At 35.0% G+C, this 16,376-nt stretch overlaps 7 protein-coding genes across 8 annotated transcripts; 2 read left to right on the plus strand and 5 right to left on the minus strand.

The window, feature by feature from the left end:
* Window positions 1–1,279: 1,279 nt before the first annotated feature.
* Window positions 1,280–2,765, plus strand: LOC115620978. Its single transcript, XM_030514501.1, has 2 exons — window positions 1,280–2,399; window positions 2,453–2,765. Exons 1-2 carry the CDS (start codon window positions 1,710–1,712, stop codon window positions 2,660–2,662), a joined length of 900 nt encoding a protein of 299 aa, XP_030370361.1. The 5' UTR covers window positions 1,280–1,709; the 3' UTR covers window positions 2,663–2,765.
* Window positions 2,766–2,778: 13 nt separating this feature from the next.
* On the minus strand, window positions 2,779–6,905 carry LOC115620967 (anaphase-promoting complex subunit 2). The gene is made up of 8 exons (XM_030514491.1): window positions 6,828–6,905; window positions 6,298–6,772; window positions 5,244–5,482; window positions 5,014–5,182; window positions 3,734–4,435; window positions 3,401–3,664; window positions 3,098–3,339; window positions 2,779–3,041 (listed from the first exon to the last, which is right to left on the minus strand). The coding sequence occupies exons 1-8, from the start codon at window positions 6,891–6,893 to the stop codon at window positions 2,841–2,843; spliced, it is 2,358 nt and encodes a 785-aa protein (XP_030370351.1). The 5' UTR covers window positions 6,894–6,905; the 3' UTR covers window positions 2,779–2,840.
* Window positions 6,906–7,224: 319 nt separating this feature from the next.
* On the minus strand, window positions 7,225–9,395 carry LOC115625884 (zinc finger protein 135). 2 transcript variants are annotated; one of them, XR_003995555.1, is made up of 4 exons: window positions 9,245–9,395; window positions 7,982–9,168; window positions 7,816–7,909; window positions 7,225–7,721 (listed from the first exon to the last, which is right to left on the minus strand). XR_003995555.1 is itself a non-coding variant. In XM_030521107.1 (2 exons), exon 2 carries the CDS (start codon window positions 9,133–9,135, stop codon window positions 7,978–7,980), a length of 1,158 nt encoding a protein of 385 aa, XP_030376967.1. In that variant the 5' UTR covers window positions 9,136–9,168; window positions 9,245–9,395; the 3' UTR covers window positions 7,864–7,977. The 2 variants fall into 2 exon arrangements, 1 of the variants encoding a protein (XP_030376967.1); XM_030521107.1 differs by lacking the exon at window positions 7,225–7,721 and having other exon boundaries at window positions 7,864–9,168.
* Window positions 9,396–9,663: 268 nt separating this feature from the next.
* Window positions 9,664–11,606, minus strand: LOC115624396 (5-aminolevulinate synthase, erythroid-specific, mitochondrial). Its single transcript, XM_030519121.1, has 2 exons — window positions 10,345–11,606; window positions 9,664–10,190 (listed from the first exon to the last, which is right to left on the minus strand). Exons 1-2 carry the CDS (start codon window positions 11,546–11,548, stop codon window positions 9,817–9,819), a joined length of 1,578 nt encoding a protein of 525 aa, XP_030374981.1. The 5' UTR covers window positions 11,549–11,606; the 3' UTR covers window positions 9,664–9,816.
* Window positions 11,607–12,464: 858 nt separating this feature from the next.
* LOC115633957 (AP-3 complex subunit sigma-2) lies at window positions 12,465–13,725 on the minus strand. Its single transcript, XM_030531475.1, has 4 exons — window positions 13,588–13,725; window positions 13,380–13,471; window positions 12,909–13,321; window positions 12,465–12,766 (listed from the first exon to the last, which is right to left on the minus strand). The coding sequence occupies exons 1-3, from the start codon at window positions 13,654–13,656 to the stop codon at window positions 12,919–12,921; spliced, it is 564 nt and encodes a 187-aa protein (XP_030387335.1). The 5' UTR covers window positions 13,657–13,725; the 3' UTR covers window positions 12,465–12,766; window positions 12,909–12,918.
* A 251-nt stretch (window positions 13,726–13,976) lies between these two features.
* LOC115630014 (nuclear receptor 2C2-associated protein) lies at window positions 13,977–14,643 on the plus strand. The gene is made up of 3 exons (XM_030526641.1): window positions 13,977–14,034; window positions 14,101–14,191; window positions 14,256–14,643. Exons 1-3 carry the CDS (start codon window positions 14,000–14,002, stop codon window positions 14,550–14,552), a joined length of 423 nt encoding a protein of 140 aa, XP_030382501.1. The 5' UTR covers window positions 13,977–13,999; the 3' UTR covers window positions 14,553–14,643.
* Window positions 14,644–14,763: 120 nt separating this feature from the next.
* LOC115630004 (cytochrome c oxidase assembly protein COX15 homolog) lies at window positions 14,764–16,260 on the minus strand. Its single transcript, XM_030526634.1, has 4 exons — window positions 16,107–16,260; window positions 15,948–16,053; window positions 15,763–15,895; window positions 14,764–15,653 (listed from the first exon to the last, which is right to left on the minus strand). Exons 1-4 carry the CDS (start codon window positions 16,191–16,193, stop codon window positions 14,801–14,803), a joined length of 1,179 nt encoding a protein of 392 aa, XP_030382494.1. The 5' UTR covers window positions 16,194–16,260; the 3' UTR covers window positions 14,764–14,800.
* Between the last annotated feature and the right edge of the window lie 116 nt (window positions 16,261–16,376).

The raw sequence follows: 16,376 nt of genomic DNA on the forward strand, positions 1-16,376 counted from the left end.
TATTGTATATGCGTGTATGGGGGTGCCTTGGTATTTATGTACATAAATATAACACGGATGTGAGTATTCAACTCGACTGCAGTTGTGAATCAGCTGTTCAGTGTGTATTAATCATATGTTTCGTTCAGTATACATACACACATCCACATACATATGTGTGTATATAAGAATTATGTGTATGCACAGATCAACGTACATACATACATGCATATGTACATACATACATACATATGTATGTATATATCTATGTGTTCGACTGTTTGTGTTTGGTTGCGTTCAGTTCCTTAGCTGTGTTCGCGTACATTTATATACATACATATACATATGTATGTATATGTATATAAACACATACATTTGTACATAAAAAAGAATCATATATTTTAGTTGTTCATATATGTATATATACTATGTATGTATGTAAGGTGATACATATACATACATACATATGTACATATACACATCTGTGAATGTGTAAGCAAATGACGCAGCTAAATTGATACATACATATGTATGTACATACAAATGTATGTATGTATGCTTCTTACACCAGTAAATATATTGAAATCTATATGTATGCATATCTTTTTTATATCAAACTGCGCACTAATGTTCATATGTATGTACATACATACATATGTATATAAAAATATATGAAAATATTTTCGTTAAAATGCTTTTTTTAAATATTATCCTGGAACATTTAGGTTGACGCAAAAGATAGCACTAAGGGGAACCTACAATCTCAGCACCTTGGTTTTCCAATCTACATATGTACATATGTACATACATAATGATAATTTAGTTTCACACAATTCAACATTCATGAAGATAGGAACAATATTATACATAAGATAGTAGTAAACGGGACTTTAAGCAATACAAAATAAGAATAATAATATGTAAATACTTTCATATATGTATATATATGTAAATAAATCGTATATTTTTTTTATTTAAATATACATACATATGTATACACATACATATGTATGTATGTATGTTTGTGTATACGTATGCATCTAAGGGACAAATCACAATACTGATCCTTGCACGTCTACTTCATAAATCAATATTGTAATTTCTGGTTGTCCAATTTTTAGCATGAATATATAAATCTGTCAGTTATACTTCTACTTTTTTACTTAAAGGACAAAAATGTTCCTATAAATTTAGTAATATGTATGTACGTGTATATGAACATATGAACATGCATAAAAGTAATCTAAAACGAATAGTCAAAAACAACACTGAATATATAGTCACCATCGATAACGCCATCCCCGCGATTTCGATTATTTTTTGAAACTATCCCTGTGATATCTTTTGATGATAGAACTACCAACACAAACACAGCAGTACAAGGTGAAAAGTATGGAATTAATTCTGTTGAAAACGTGTGAAATCAGTGGTGTTATTGTATATAAATTGAATATTTCTTTGTGGAATCTATTGAGAAAGACAGCATTGAAACAGTATCAGCGAAATTTGAATGTAAAAACGAGTTTCACCGAATCTAAAAACTCATTGAATTTTATGTCCGCCATCGACATTTCGCAACTGCGCCGAGCTATTATTTCATCTTTGACTCACATGCAACGACCAGAGACAATGAATAAAGGAACAGTTCATTAATCGTGGCTGTGGATATTGCCATTAAAATACAATATACAACAAAATGGCTTACACAAAGCAATTGCCCATGCTGATTTATGTTCCGGATAGATATACAAAAAATTTCCATGTCGATATTTCACACGCTTATGGGGGCGCTGCTTGACTATATGCTCGTACTACTACGTACAATCGCAAATATGAGCACCTCTATTACGCCAACGCGTCTTCAGGCGGAGGGATTCTGGAGGCAGAAAAAAATGCCAGAACCGGAACCATCACATTTGCTGCAGGAGCGCAAGGGGGATGAAAACATTCTCTTTAATAGTTTGCAATTAATGGCAGATGTAGTTGTACAGACAGCTTGGAATCAATGTGCACCCAATGCCATAACCATGAAGGGGATCGACCTAGATCAAATGGACCTGTGCAGTGAACCCACATTTTGCTCCTTTTTTGTTAATATAAACCCTCGCGCACGGAATCGTTTTATTTGCTCCAAAGATGAATTTTCCTCTAGTCCTAAGTCGAATGACAGCAATAATAATGCTGATGAGCTACTCGGGTGCTCAACAGCGGCTGATCATGAAACTATGTTTTATGAAGGTTTTAAAAAACCAATGATTCAGTATCAACGTAGCATATCTGAAAGCAGTGAGGATAGTTTTATATGTTTTGAGGATAATTGCAATGAGGATAACTGCTACGAGGGGGAAACCGACGAGGAAGACATTGATGATGATGCTGGAATCAACGCATGCGATTGTACCGTGGGACTTAAGAAAAAGGTATTTTTGTATTAGATGCTTTTCAAGAATTAAGTTAATGGATTTCTCTGTAGGTTCGTTTTAATTTGGAGCCCAAAATTCATGTTATGTATACCTGGGACTACGCATACCGGGCGGCCCGAAAGGGGGATTGGCAAGTGCATGCCCGCGATCGTGCTAGATTTCAGCAACGAATTCAACGTATTTCAACAATATTGGACCCCATTCTTTGCTCTGATCATCGACAAAAGATCTACAAGGACCGTTGTTTAAATGTAAAATAGTTTTATAATTTAAAAAAGTTCATTATTTTTAAATTAAGACCAACATTAATTAAATGGTTAGCTCGATGTAAATATGTACACATCATATGTAAATTTTAGTAAATTAAGGTGAAAAATACAATTGAAACCCAAATATTTATAATTTATTATCAAATTAAAGCTACATACCTAACAAAAATTATTTAGCCAACTGATAAACACCCCCTGAAAACAAAAGCTTATGCTCGCGTACTTTGCGCTGTAAGAAATGTTTCAACTCATCTTGTGTGAATTCGACACCTCCACTATGAGATGCAAATAGTTTCAGCATTTGATGGATTCGATCAATTGGCATTGAATCCAAGTTGGTTAGCATACCTACAATGTAGGACCAGAAAACCTGCGAAGAAAAATCGATTATACACATTGTCATTGTTTTTATTGAGTCTTGCATACTTGTAACTCTTCCTCTCTTTGATCACTAGCTGATGCCATTGCAGATTCCAGGTCTTCTTCGTCGGCGTCTGTTATATTCATCTCTTCAAATTGTGATTTCTCAGATTCCTTTTCTATTAATGTAAAGACACCAGGATGTGTCTCCGAAATCAGTCCATGATTTTGCCAAAAACTCATACGTCGCCTAAGTGCGGATGGGGGGACCTTTATCAGGGAGCTCAGTTCTTCCAGACCCCATTCACCTTGGAAAAAATGTATAAACTTAAGAAAGCTCAGAAGTATAGACAAAAGCACTTAAGTTACTTTTGTTCTGAAAATGATATATTATAACGGCCTGGGTTGGTGCCACAGTCATCTCCATTGTACGATCGCCGATTTCAATGAGAATATTAACACGACCAGTTACTGTGCGCCAGTTAAGAGTTCGATTTCCTTTGTACGCTTCGTACGCTTTTGTATATTTTTTAAACTCATTTTCAATTTCCTCAGGCAGCTGTAAACTCTCCTTATTAAATGATGGCCAGAATTGTGCGGATACAATTAAAGATGAGATATCAAATAGTTGATCTGTAAGAATTAAATTAAAGCTAAATAGTTCATAAATAGTTTTTTTTCGTCTAATGTATGTAATCTTACTTTCATTGCAGTTTCCATCACCATGAATATGCGAATTAATACGTTTAGAATCAGTGACATCTTTTAGCATTACTTCACAACTATGTAAGAGTGATTCACCAAATCGTATTTTTAATAATTCCAAGTTCCGTATTTCCTTTTCCGAATTAAAATCAAGCTGCGCCAGCAATCTATCAGCCATTAAATTTCTATACTCAACCATAAACAACTCTTTGCTTCCATATATATCTACTACCATGGATATTATATCAGCTGATCGCATTATTTTTGAGCTAGTATTTCGAAGTATATTTGGATCAATTCCAAATGGATCAGGCTCCCAATTTTCCCAATTGCTCAATTCATCAGTAGTATTGTCCTTTCCATCTTTAACTGATTCACCTTTCGCTAGTTCTTCAGACAAATCTGTTGGTCCCTCTTCAGTTAGGCCAGTAACAACACGTCTCACTGTGTCATTACGTTTCCGAAGATAATCTTTTATTGGGGCCGTTACCATTTCCAAAATAACTCCAGTGTTATCAAGATGGCGAATAGCTTTAATTGCCGCAACGTAACCAGTTAATATATCCATAGTATTAACGCCTGGATGAAGAAGTCTAGCTTCTAATGCATTTCTGAGAGTTTTTGTTATGTATACCCTCATGTCTATTTTTTCCATGCAAATCTTCAAATCGTTAATGGCTGGTGTAGAATCAGGATAATCTAAATACATATAAATGTTTTTATGTAATAAATAAAAATGTTAAACCTTTTTGTAAAAATACAAATGTGATTTATTGGAACAAGCCCAAACGAAGCGTGTATATAAAATAAATACTTATTTAATATTATGACAGAAACCAAATAGTAACAATTATAAAAGTAGCCAACGATTTTTAAGCTCTTTTTCATGGTGTAATTGTCTGAAATAAGTTCAAACATATTTTTATTTGGAATCACTTCAGAAACAAAGAGTGTTTTGGTGTATATAATCATATTATTTACCTGCAGAAATAAAAATACTCGTGCAGATCTAAAGATTAGATTACGGACCGAAATAAGTAATAGTAGGGTAAAACAATAATAAAAACTGCCAACGTGGAGCAGCTTTGATTTCAATAAACAAAACGCGAAAATTCGTTCAGTAATGGTAAGCTTCAGCTCAAAACGTATGGGTATGAATATAAGTTATTAAAATATTCCCGATTACATTTTGTTTGAGTTCATAATTTTTAAGTTTTTTCTTTTGTTTAAATATAGTTGCTATCCCAACGGGGAGTGGTTTTAAAATTATAACTTACCTATAATGATACTAAAAAATCGACTGATTACGCTTTGTGCAAATGTTTCGTACATAAAGTACGTCAATTTCACTTTGAATCCTTGAATGGTTTCACACTCGTTAATATCACATTGTTTACCCCCTGTAAATATATTTCTCAACCAAGACATAATAACATCTTGAAGCCACTATAATGAAAAGGGTAATTAATAAATAATCACTATTCATAAACAACGTATCTGATCTTACCGTTTCTAGTTCTTTTAAGTGGCTTCGATCGAAAATTCCAAGGCAGGTATCGTTAATGTGCTCCTTTATTTTCTGTTTAATTAACGCCGTCATTGAGCTTCCTGCCAAGCGGTCAATGAGGCCCAATTCTAAAAGCTTCTGATTTGTTTTGTTTACCATTTCAATGAGCTTCTGACAGCAACATTTTTGCACTTCAAAATTACAGCCAGTACAGGGGAGGTCACTCAGCACTTCCGAATCTAAAATAGTCAATACAATAATAAAAAAACAAGAGAAAACGCTAAAATCGAGCAAGCTCGATAATGAAATACCCTGTACCCACTCTCACAAAAAGGAAAAAAAATTGTTATTTTAAAAATTAATTTAAAAAAGAAATTTGTTAATTAATGAAATTAAATAAAAATAAGAAGGGAGGAGTCTAGCGGGCTGAACTCTTAAATACCCTTTAGTATCTTCCACAAGAAGCAAAAAAGTACGTACAAAAAAAAACCTTTAAAATTAATTTTAACAAATAAAAATTATTTAATACATACATAAGTGGAGGCAAATGTTTATGTACAGTTTCAAAAACGTGCATTTAGATCAGAATCGTATATATATATGTTTATGTTTTTGGGCAGTACAGAAATGAGCCAAAACTAAATTTGACCTATCATAATGGGACTTAACATGAGTTATGGAAAATCGCGAATGTTGTATTTTTCGGCAGGATCTACATGCCAAGTTTAATTCTTCTAGCTCCTATACTTTATAAGATCCCATACAGACGGACATGGCTATATTGACTAGTTTTGTCTTGCTACCATTTGGGTACAGGGTGTAAAAACAAACTTGACTTGCCTAGGGCTTATGGAAACCTGGAACACAAGATTGGTTATGTTTACTGAGATTGTTGTGATCATACAGATGGACATGGTTATATCGACTTGGCTTGTCACCCTGATCAAGAATATATATACATTGTGGAGTCTCCCGCGCCTACTTCTGTGTGTTACATACATGCATACTAAACTTTTCACCCTTTGGGTAGAAGGTATAAAAAAATGACACTTACCAATTGTGTTTGATGAGAAATATATATCTTTTGTAAAAAGTCGAAAATGAACAGAGTAGAACGCACCAATAACAACATCAAAGTTAGGTGGCAGTTGCGCTAACATTGCATCCCGCAACCACGTTTTGGTACCATTCTCATCAACTACCTGTTTTTCCAGAGTTTTGGATGGACCATTTCTATTTAGTTGTATTAGTCGCGTTTGCATTTGCAGCAGATATTGGTAGCTTTCGTGCAGCTCGTTGACGGCTTCAATGAACTTTGCAAACAGCGCATTTGGGTCCGAAACAGTTTCCTTTCGAGGCACTTGGAAATGTACCCAAAACTTTGGCACAATAACATTTCGAATTGTTGATCGCATTTCCAACTTCACAATGTCAGTCAATGTTTCAATACCAACACTACCAAGTTCCGACATTTGCCGGCAAACATTTTGGAAAACTTCTTCTTTGGGCGATTGAAGGATTTGCGATGTCTGCAAAGGCAAATAAATTACATTTGATTCAAAAATAAATTGTACATTTGCTTACGCTTCCACATAATATTGGAAATATTTTTACAACGTCCGACGACCATAATTTAGAAAAGTCACACATTTCTTTCACGACAAACAAACCCCGATATTTATCGAGTGAACCTGGCTACTAGTGTGACCATATTGAACACTGCGATAGTAAATACATATATTGAAGTTTCATATCGATATCCAATTTCCATTTTTTAAGTTTCACAGCACTATTCTATCTTTGGTGCTGCTATCGCTACCAAATTCATCAGCTGCTCCTGACAGTTAGAAAAATGATTTGGTTTCGCCGAAGCCATGTAGTGCAACTTACTGTTGTTGATCTCAATGTATTTCAGCAATCTTAAGAAGCTTTAATTATTACTGATGAATAAAGACAACTCTTTTTTTTTGGAAAAGTGGCATATGTATATTCATATTTATGTTGGCTTAAAACATTGGTGAATATTACAAATAAATCATTAAAAATAAATTTGCGTGGAAAATATTTGCCCGCTACAATTCTGATACAATGTTTATACGATGCCCAAAACCCATGATTGCAACCACAAACCAAACAAAATTCACATAAGTATGTACTTATGTCAGAACTAATTTAGTGGTCTCATCTCAAAAAGGAAATCATGATTTTAGGGTGCATATAGACGTAGTATACATACATATGTTAACTAAACACATTCATAGATATAATTCACACGCAAAATTTTAGGACATTAATTAAAATTCGTAAACTGCGAATAATTTGTGTCGGTTCCCATATCTTTTTTGGTGAAATAATGACACCGGCTTCAATTTTAAAGCACTTTTCGGACATGCATTTCCGAACGTTGAAATGAACAAACACTGCATACACACATAATTACTTCTTTCATGGATCGTTTGGGGCACATGCAAATTCTCACTAGAATGAAATTTTTAAAATAACGTACCCGATTCATTAATATATATGTATATATATATATGTACATATAAGAGGCGGAGAATAAACTACATACTTGTTCTGTGGTACCATTAATTTTGGATCTAAACATCCCATACGGCAATTGTAAACCAATTTAGGTAGGATCAAGCTGAACAACATAAATTTAACTATAATAAAATACATACAATTTAAATCAGATACCACTGGCTTTGTAACTTATTGGATATTTAAGAAACTACCGAATTTTTTGATGTGTTTGCTGATGTTTTTTTAAGTGGTCACTCCGCACGAAACGACGACAGCAATCGGGGCATGCGTAGGGTTTTTCACCTGTGTGCGTACGAATGTGTCGATTCAGATCATCTTGTCGCTTAAATCTTTTCTCACATTCTCGACATCGAAATGGTCGTTCCTGTACAAACTGAGGCATACCATAGGTTCCAGGGCCATCTTGTGACGGTAGTTGAGATAGGGTGTCTACCACTTCTTCAGCAGGCTCATATTTTACATCAGGTTTTGTATTAAAGCACGAGGACAACTGATTATCAGGTAGGGGTTGTACGATTTGATATTTGTCACTATGTTCTGGTCGTTCCAATTTGATTTTTATCGGCTTATGGTGTATCACGTGCTCTGAAAGCTGATTTTGAGATTGATTTGAGTCACCTCCACTGAGTACCGCCATAAAATGAAGACCCCCACCATAATCAAGATTGGGTACAGTTTTCTTTGATGATTTCATTTTGGAATTATTAGGTGTCGAACGTTTTTCCGTGCATTCCTTTAGCTGCCTATCGTGGGTCGCCAGATGCTTAGTGAGGTGGTCGCTTCGAGAAAATTTTTTAGTACACTGGACACATTCGAAAGGTTTTTCTCCTGTATGGGTACGCAAATGTCGATTTAGTTCATCGGACCGAGTAAAGCCCTTCCCGCATTTGGGTTCCTTACAAACAAATGGTTTAATACCCGTATGCCATGTAAGGTGAGAGCGCAGATGAGAGCTCTTGCCATAGCTCTTTGTGCAGTTCTCGTAAGGGCAGACAAATTTACGTTTAGGATCAGGTGCATGTGGCGTAGCCAGCAATTTTATAGTAGGCATAAGACGAATCTTAGCGCTATCCGCAAACTGTAATTCATCGTCGTTTGAATTTAAATTGTTCTCAGTCTCAGGTGTGTTGTGTTCATTATCGAGATCCAACGGCGTTTCATGTTTAATATTTCCAAAAATTGTTGACGCTCTAAGTATAACATCCCGCCCCTGTTCGTTAGATTGTGTACCGCCACCTATTGACGAAAACGTTGGTGGTGGTTGCATGGGCATGGGCTCTGTAGGCGTTAACGTTGATGTCGTCAGCATTTGGGGCGTGGGCGTGTTCGAAATTACTTCTGACATTGTGTGTTTGTGTTTCCTTAATAGGGAGCCCAACTGCAAATTCAAGTGTATGCAATTTTATGTGTATATTTGAGATTAAATATACGGTATCTTCATTATAAATTCTTACCAAAAATAAGGCGTTTGAGTGAACCAATTTTTTGTGGGCGTCGGCTTCGGCCGCATTATCTTAAATGTGGTCCCTTTTTATCATATTCAGTAGAGCTAATGACTTTTTATAAATCCCAGTTCTATTACACTTTTTTGATGGAAACAAATATAACATCCGCAATGAAAATAATTTCGTCGCCGCTGATTTTATTTATATACTACACAACAACTAGTTTTTGTTGCGATGAAAAATATCGAACTATTCGATATTTAATTGAATATATTGTGAACTATGTGATTAAGTTCACCTGCGAGGTAGTTCAGCTCCATATTTTGGCAAATTTCAAAGAGACAAGACTTCAAAGCTTAATTTTACATTATTGTGCCCACAGTTTAATAAAAATCCCTTTTCCCAACATTTAAGTATATTCAAACACCTTTTTGCAAATAAACAATAAGATATTTATTTTGAGATTTTGCAATAAACCCATCTACATATATTATGTATTCCAATAACCCAAAACACCGTAGCCAATACCTCTGTGTTTAACAACACATTTTTTTCTATTGGTTATATTACGAATTCATTTACTATGCAGCTGCTACTGCCAAACGTGGGCAATTCGGGATACCACACTCCAAATCTGGACAAGTATCTTGGTGCAGACAGCTGTCCGTATTGCAAAACATGCATCCTTCTGGGGTGAGTGGAACATTAATAGATAAATTAAGTATATCCCAAACTTTTTTCAAATCCGTGACGAGCAAATTCATCATTTCAAAAGTATGGAAAGGTGTGGGTGCTAAACGAAGTTTCTCCTGGCCTCGCGCCACTGTTGGGTAGTTTATAGATTGAATGTAATGCCCAAATTGATCCATTAACATATTCGAGATTTGGCTGCACTTTAAGGGGTCTCCAATTTTAATGGGAATAATGTGGCTTGGTGTATCCTCAACGGGAAATCCTGAAAATAAATTGTTTTTTTTTTGCTTTTAAATACAATGTTTCAGGGTTTGGATTAAATAAATAACTATTATTTCATTTACATTGGATTCAGAATAAATTCAACAATGCAATGAAGTTGAGTTTTTAAAACATACATCTCTCTTTTTCTTTACCTTCTCTTTTGAGCAAGTTTTTCAAATAGGAAACATTCCTTTGATGCAAGCTACGTAGCTGGCGACCTTCCTCCGAGGCCAATATATTAACTGCTTCCAGTGCCCCACAAAGGACAGTGGGTGGCAGTGAAGTGGTAAAAATGAATCCGGCAGCGTACGATCGTATCATATCAATTAGATTCGAAGTTCCAGCGATGTACCCACCAATGTTACCAAACGCTTTTCCCAATGTTCCAGATATAATATCCATTTTATGTAAAACTTCGTCCCGTTCACCAACTCCAGCACCGTGGTCGCCATACAGTCCCACTGCATGAACTTCGTCAATGAAAGTAATTGCGCCGTACTCATGGGCCACATCGAGCAGCTCTTCAGTTGGACATATTGCACCAGTCATGGAATGTACGGTTTCAAATGCAACGATTTTCGGAGTGCTTTTATCCATTTGCTTAAGGAGCGTATGTAAATGATTGACATCGTTATGACGAAAGATATGCTTTGGAACGCCACTATTTCTTATTCCTTGAATCATTGAGGCATGATTTCCAGCATCCGAGAAAATATGGCACCCAGGCAGCAACTTTGCAAGAGTGAAGAGCGTAGAATCGTTCGCTACGAAGCATGAGGTGAACAATAGAGCGGCTTCTTTCTGGTGAAGCTCGGCCAGCTTGTTCTCAAGCCTCTCATGATGTAAAGAGTTTCCTGAAATATTTCGTGTCCCACCTGCCCCAGACCCATGCATTTCAAGGGCTTCCTGTACGGCCCGTTTCACTTTCGGATGCGCAGACATACCGAGGTAATCATTGGAGCACCAAACGGTTATAGGGCGTTCCGATTGAGATGAATATTCAAGTGCATGGGGAAAGAGGCCATCGCCAGCCAAACGGTTTACTCTTTTAAAAACCCTATACGAGTGATCTCGTTTTTTCTTCATAATCTGCTCGTTAAAGAACCTTTCATATTGAAAAGTATCTTTGGTCTTGGCAACTACGTTGTCATGGGTACGGCCACTCCTTACATCATGCACACGTCGTCGATTGTCTGACCTTGTTGGAGCTGACGCAAATGGCGTAGAGACAAGTGAAAGTTTTTTCTCAGCAGATTTTCCAATTACCGGACAGTACATGCCATAAGATTGGTACAATACTTCAGCATAATTGCGTACATAATTTGGGTTAAAACGGCTCAAGAACGGACACTGCATGACGAAATACTTCTCAACTTTTGTGAAACTTGATGAACTTTGAAAGCGAAATTTATTATGCAAGCAAACTGGTGGTAATGTCGTTTTGCCCCACAATGGCTTGCAGAAATACCTACATGTACATATGTATCGATACTTTCGGGCAAATACAGCTGATTACATTTATCGATACTTTCGCGGAATACAAACCGCTATAAGATTTTATACATAACTCAAACGTCTCCTATAATTGTTTTCCATAAATTTTTTTTGTTTTAACGATATGATGAATAAATAATCAGGAAAAATTCAAGAAGTTGGCTATTAAAATATCATATTTTACAAGAAAGTAGTAGGATTGCTTTAATTATTTTAGTAGAACTTTTCCATTTTATTCATATACTTAAATTAAATATTTTATTTAATTATTCGTCAGGAAACAAAACCGTCGATTTTTTTAAAACTAAACAAAAATTCGGAATATATATATGGTACGACGACGGAACAACGAATCCGACATGATGAGAGGATATTATTTTCTGTGCCCGAATCACATCCAGAGTAGTCAAATACGTTACTATATCTAACAAAAAATAAATAGAAAAGATAAAAATTTTAAAAAATAAAGGCATATAATTAAATTATAATAATAATCATGTTAGCTGTGTCCCAACTCTCAGCCATGTGCGGCCAAAAATTGACCAAGAAATGGCTGTGGGAACCCAATGACCCGGTTGAGGAAAGTTTAGTAGCCAGTCAGGCTAAAAGTTCCTTGTTGGTCTGAAAGGTATTAAAAAGAAAATATAAAATGACTCTGGAATCAACATCTCCGATATGTATATGTACATATATTATGAACTTTATTACCTAATTCCTTACTGACTACTCAGAAATTAATTGTAACATACATGTAATATTTTACTTATTGTTTTTAGTTATTTTTCAAATGATTATAATTATGTTATCTTTATTATAATTATTTATTTAAATATTTCTATCAAACACTTTAAAATGAATATAACTTAATTTTAAGCACAATAATGTTTGCGTGTTAGTCATCGGATGCGGAATGATTATTAAACCAACTTTCAACTGTAATTTGGTCATTGGAGATTTTATCTTTATTAACTCTTTGCAATTGATAAGACCCGAAATTGCATTCCAAGGAACACCCATATATAGCACTCTCATATTTTTTGTTGAGATGATAACAATTGGGATTGGTAGACATGTCGTATGCTGTAAAAAATGTAGTTCCCAATTATTATTTATAATTATAAGCATTAAAATGACATAAATAAAAAAACAACTTTTCTTTTAATGACGCTATGAAGAATTATTATTTCAAATGTTGCTTATAAAAATATTTAAAGACACTTACAATTACATGGTCAGAACTTTAAGTCCTTAATGGCAGGCAACTTTATATCCTTAATCTGCTGGGGAATGTTCATGCTCTTTACAGCACTTACGGCCCGTGCTGGAGCTGCTGATATACCGGCTTCTTGTTTAACCAGCTTGTTTTGTTCCTCAATTCTGGACATTATATCAGTCATGTTGGTTTGCAGTACCATCCCACCCATTACCAACTCAGAAAGAATATGATGGACTGCATCGGCATGAAATATCAAATCCAGTTCACAAACATTCTCAAAGCATTTGTCTAAAGTTTCGACAAAAACTTGTATCAGATCCAGAATACCTAACTCACTCTCGGAGGAATCAACGCAGAAAACGAAGTACAAGGTGGCATAATGTCGATAGATGAGTTTATAATCTGAACCACCGATAAGACTGTGGTAAATATAAACAATAGTTAGCGCATTTCATATTTATGATTTATCTCAAATACCTGCCGCCTTCAAGAAAATTACAAACATTATCGTCGCGCTTCGAAACAAGTTGAAACGTCTCCTTGATTATTTGCTGCTGCAGACTTTCATCCTGTTTGTGAACAATTGAATATTAGTCCATAAATATTCATACATATGTATGCACACATATGTGCTTACAAAAGTGGACACATATGTACATATGTAAATAAGCTTTTATATACTTACAAAGTATTGATAGAATTTGGACAGCCTTGGTTTTCCATGATTGTTAAACACCAAGATAGCTTTAATCATTTCGATATTTGGAAATAGTTTCAGGAATGGTTATTTCTCATTCGCACAAAAGTTCACAATTTGCTATCGTAGGCTAAAATAAATGAGCTAGAAGTTTTGAACTAATGGTTCAAAAATAAGCTCAATGCAATAATTAATTATTGTTTATCTACATACATATTAAGTGTACTTGTATTTCTAAAACACACATCTTTAACAATAATAAATACAAATGAAATAAATAATGTGATGTATTTCTAAAACAATTATTACTATCGGAAATATTTATCGATACCAAATAAATATGTAAACATACATACATATGTAGATAGGAATGTACATATTGGACTGTAATTCTAATTCCATGGATGTATTGAACGATATTGGGTTTCGGTGCAGGTATTATCAAGCATATACATATTTAAAATATGTTTTATAAGTCGAAATATAATTTATATGACCTAGCGTTAGCTCTGTTCTGAATAAGGAAACAAAACAATATGGTAAGCAATTTATGTTTGATGAGACAGAAGACACGGCTTGGAGCTCAGATGAGGTAAGTTTTTAAAGAATATTTAAAATTAAATAACTTTAATTTAGGGTTTACCCCATTGTTTTAGGGATTACCCCAATGGATAAGTCTTTCGTTTGACGAGCCTCAAGCTATCAGCGGATTTTGCTTTCAGTTTCAGGGCGGATTTGTTGGACAAGATGCGACTGTCTTACTTTACTCTTCAGAGGATAACAAGCTATTAGGCAAGGAGGCATTTTACCCGGAAGATATTAATTCTCCTCAAAATTTCCAACTGAAACACGAAACATCTGTAGAAAAATGTTCTAAAATTAAATTTGTTTTTGCATCAAGTACAGATTTATTTGGTAGAATTATTGTATATAAACTCAAATTGTTAAAGTAATTTATGTAATTATAGCTGCATTCTGCATTTATATATATAAAGTAATTTCAGGTGACCTAATATAAAAAGACGAAAAATACTTATTTTTAAATGCCATCTCGTAAATTTTTCTAAGTATGTACGGGGTGTAAACTAATGATGAAGACTACACAAATTTGACGCAGAAATATCATTTCAGTTTTATTATGTATTATAAACATACGATAACAAATTTATTTTGCAGCAGTTCTAATTTTATTTATATAAAATTATTTGGGAATATACTTTAGAAGCCGAAGTTCGTGAGACAACCAAACAGCACAGCTAAGAAGAATTAATGACCCGGATTGATGTGCAGTTGCCAGAGGTACGGGCACATAGTTCAACAAAGTCGTCACTCCTAAGGTAGCTTGCGTCCACGCCATAGCAGTTACAGCATGTATAGCCCAACGAGCTCGCTTAGGCAATTGCATACGCCTAGTTACCAGCCACAAAACTGTCGTCAAAGAAACTGTTGCAATGCCCAATATGCGATGGTTAAATTGTACTGTTGTTGGGTTTTCTGTAAAATTTTTCTGAACGGGCTGAAACTGCAAGAGGTCCTCTGGTATCCACTTATCGCCCATTTTTGGAAATGAATTGTAAACTAGTCCAGCGTCCAATCCAGCCACAAATGCACCAGATATTGCTGTTAAAAACACCATGCCCTTCGTTAAATGCGACAGAGGTTTAATATTGAAGGTCCGTTTGGCTGTTGCCATTAATGCTTCAGATGGAATGAGCTTACTCATCGACTTTGATAGGAATAGAGCATACAGAACGAATGCAGCAGCTAAGTGAGACGCCAGTCTATATTGTGATACGCGAGGCACATCGTTGACATCTTGGAAGCGGTCCTCTAGCCCAGATTTGACCATATACCATCCCATTAGACCTTGAAGACCAATCAACGTTCCTAGTATTACAACACTTTTCTTCATCTTTGCACAAAAGTAGCCTTTTTTCCAGAAGTATGCAGCAGGTACTAGAAAAACCGCGCCTATTGCACGACCCCACATTCTGTGTATATATTCCATCATATAAATAAATTTGAACTCTTCCAAAGTCATTGAGGCATTTTTTCTAAAATAAAAATATATATTTGAAATTGTTAGTGTTTTACTTATCTTGTTAAGAGCCGTACAAATACATACAATTGTTTAAACATACATACATATGTATTTTTACTTACAGTTTGAACTCCGGATACTGTTGATATTTTTTAAACTCTTCAATCCATTCAGATTGATTGCGTGGCTTGTGTTCCCCCATCAACTTCCATGTAACCATGGACAGTCCCGATTCTGTAAGCCTTGTGACACCACCTGTCGACTTTAAGTTAATAGTTTTGCACCAAGCTGATGTAATCATTCATACCCAGACCAACAGCCACGAACACCATGCCACTACATCCTGCAAGCCACCGCCCAACAACTTTATCCGACTTTGCAACGGAAGTATTTTTTATTGCCGGTTGTCCATGCTACAAATATCTTTAATTTATTACGGAATATACTCATTGATATATTAATTTACTTTTAATTCGCTTCGCATGAGGGTGTGTTGAAACCTGCGACTTGAACTTAGCGTAAATGCTTTACGTAATTGCGCCAGTTGGAGCATTTTAATAAAAATCTATCTCGTTGAAAAGATCCAGCCTAAATGAAATCGTTATTTGTAAATATACCCAACACATTAAAAGACCGGACACTAGAGTTGTACTATCTATAATATCGATAGTTTTATTTTTAGTCACTACCAAATTATGTAATTTTGCTCATTAGAATAAGAACGATGTACATACAT

This window comes from Scaptodrosophila lebanonensis, unplaced genomic scaffold, assembly GCF_003285725.1.
Source record: "Scaptodrosophila lebanonensis strain 11010-0011.00,11010-0021.00 unplaced genomic scaffold, SlebRS2 tig00000001-arrow-pilon, whole genome shotgun sequence".
NCBI classification, from domain to species: Eukaryota; Metazoa; Arthropoda; class Insecta; order Diptera; family Drosophilidae; genus Scaptodrosophila; species Scaptodrosophila lebanonensis.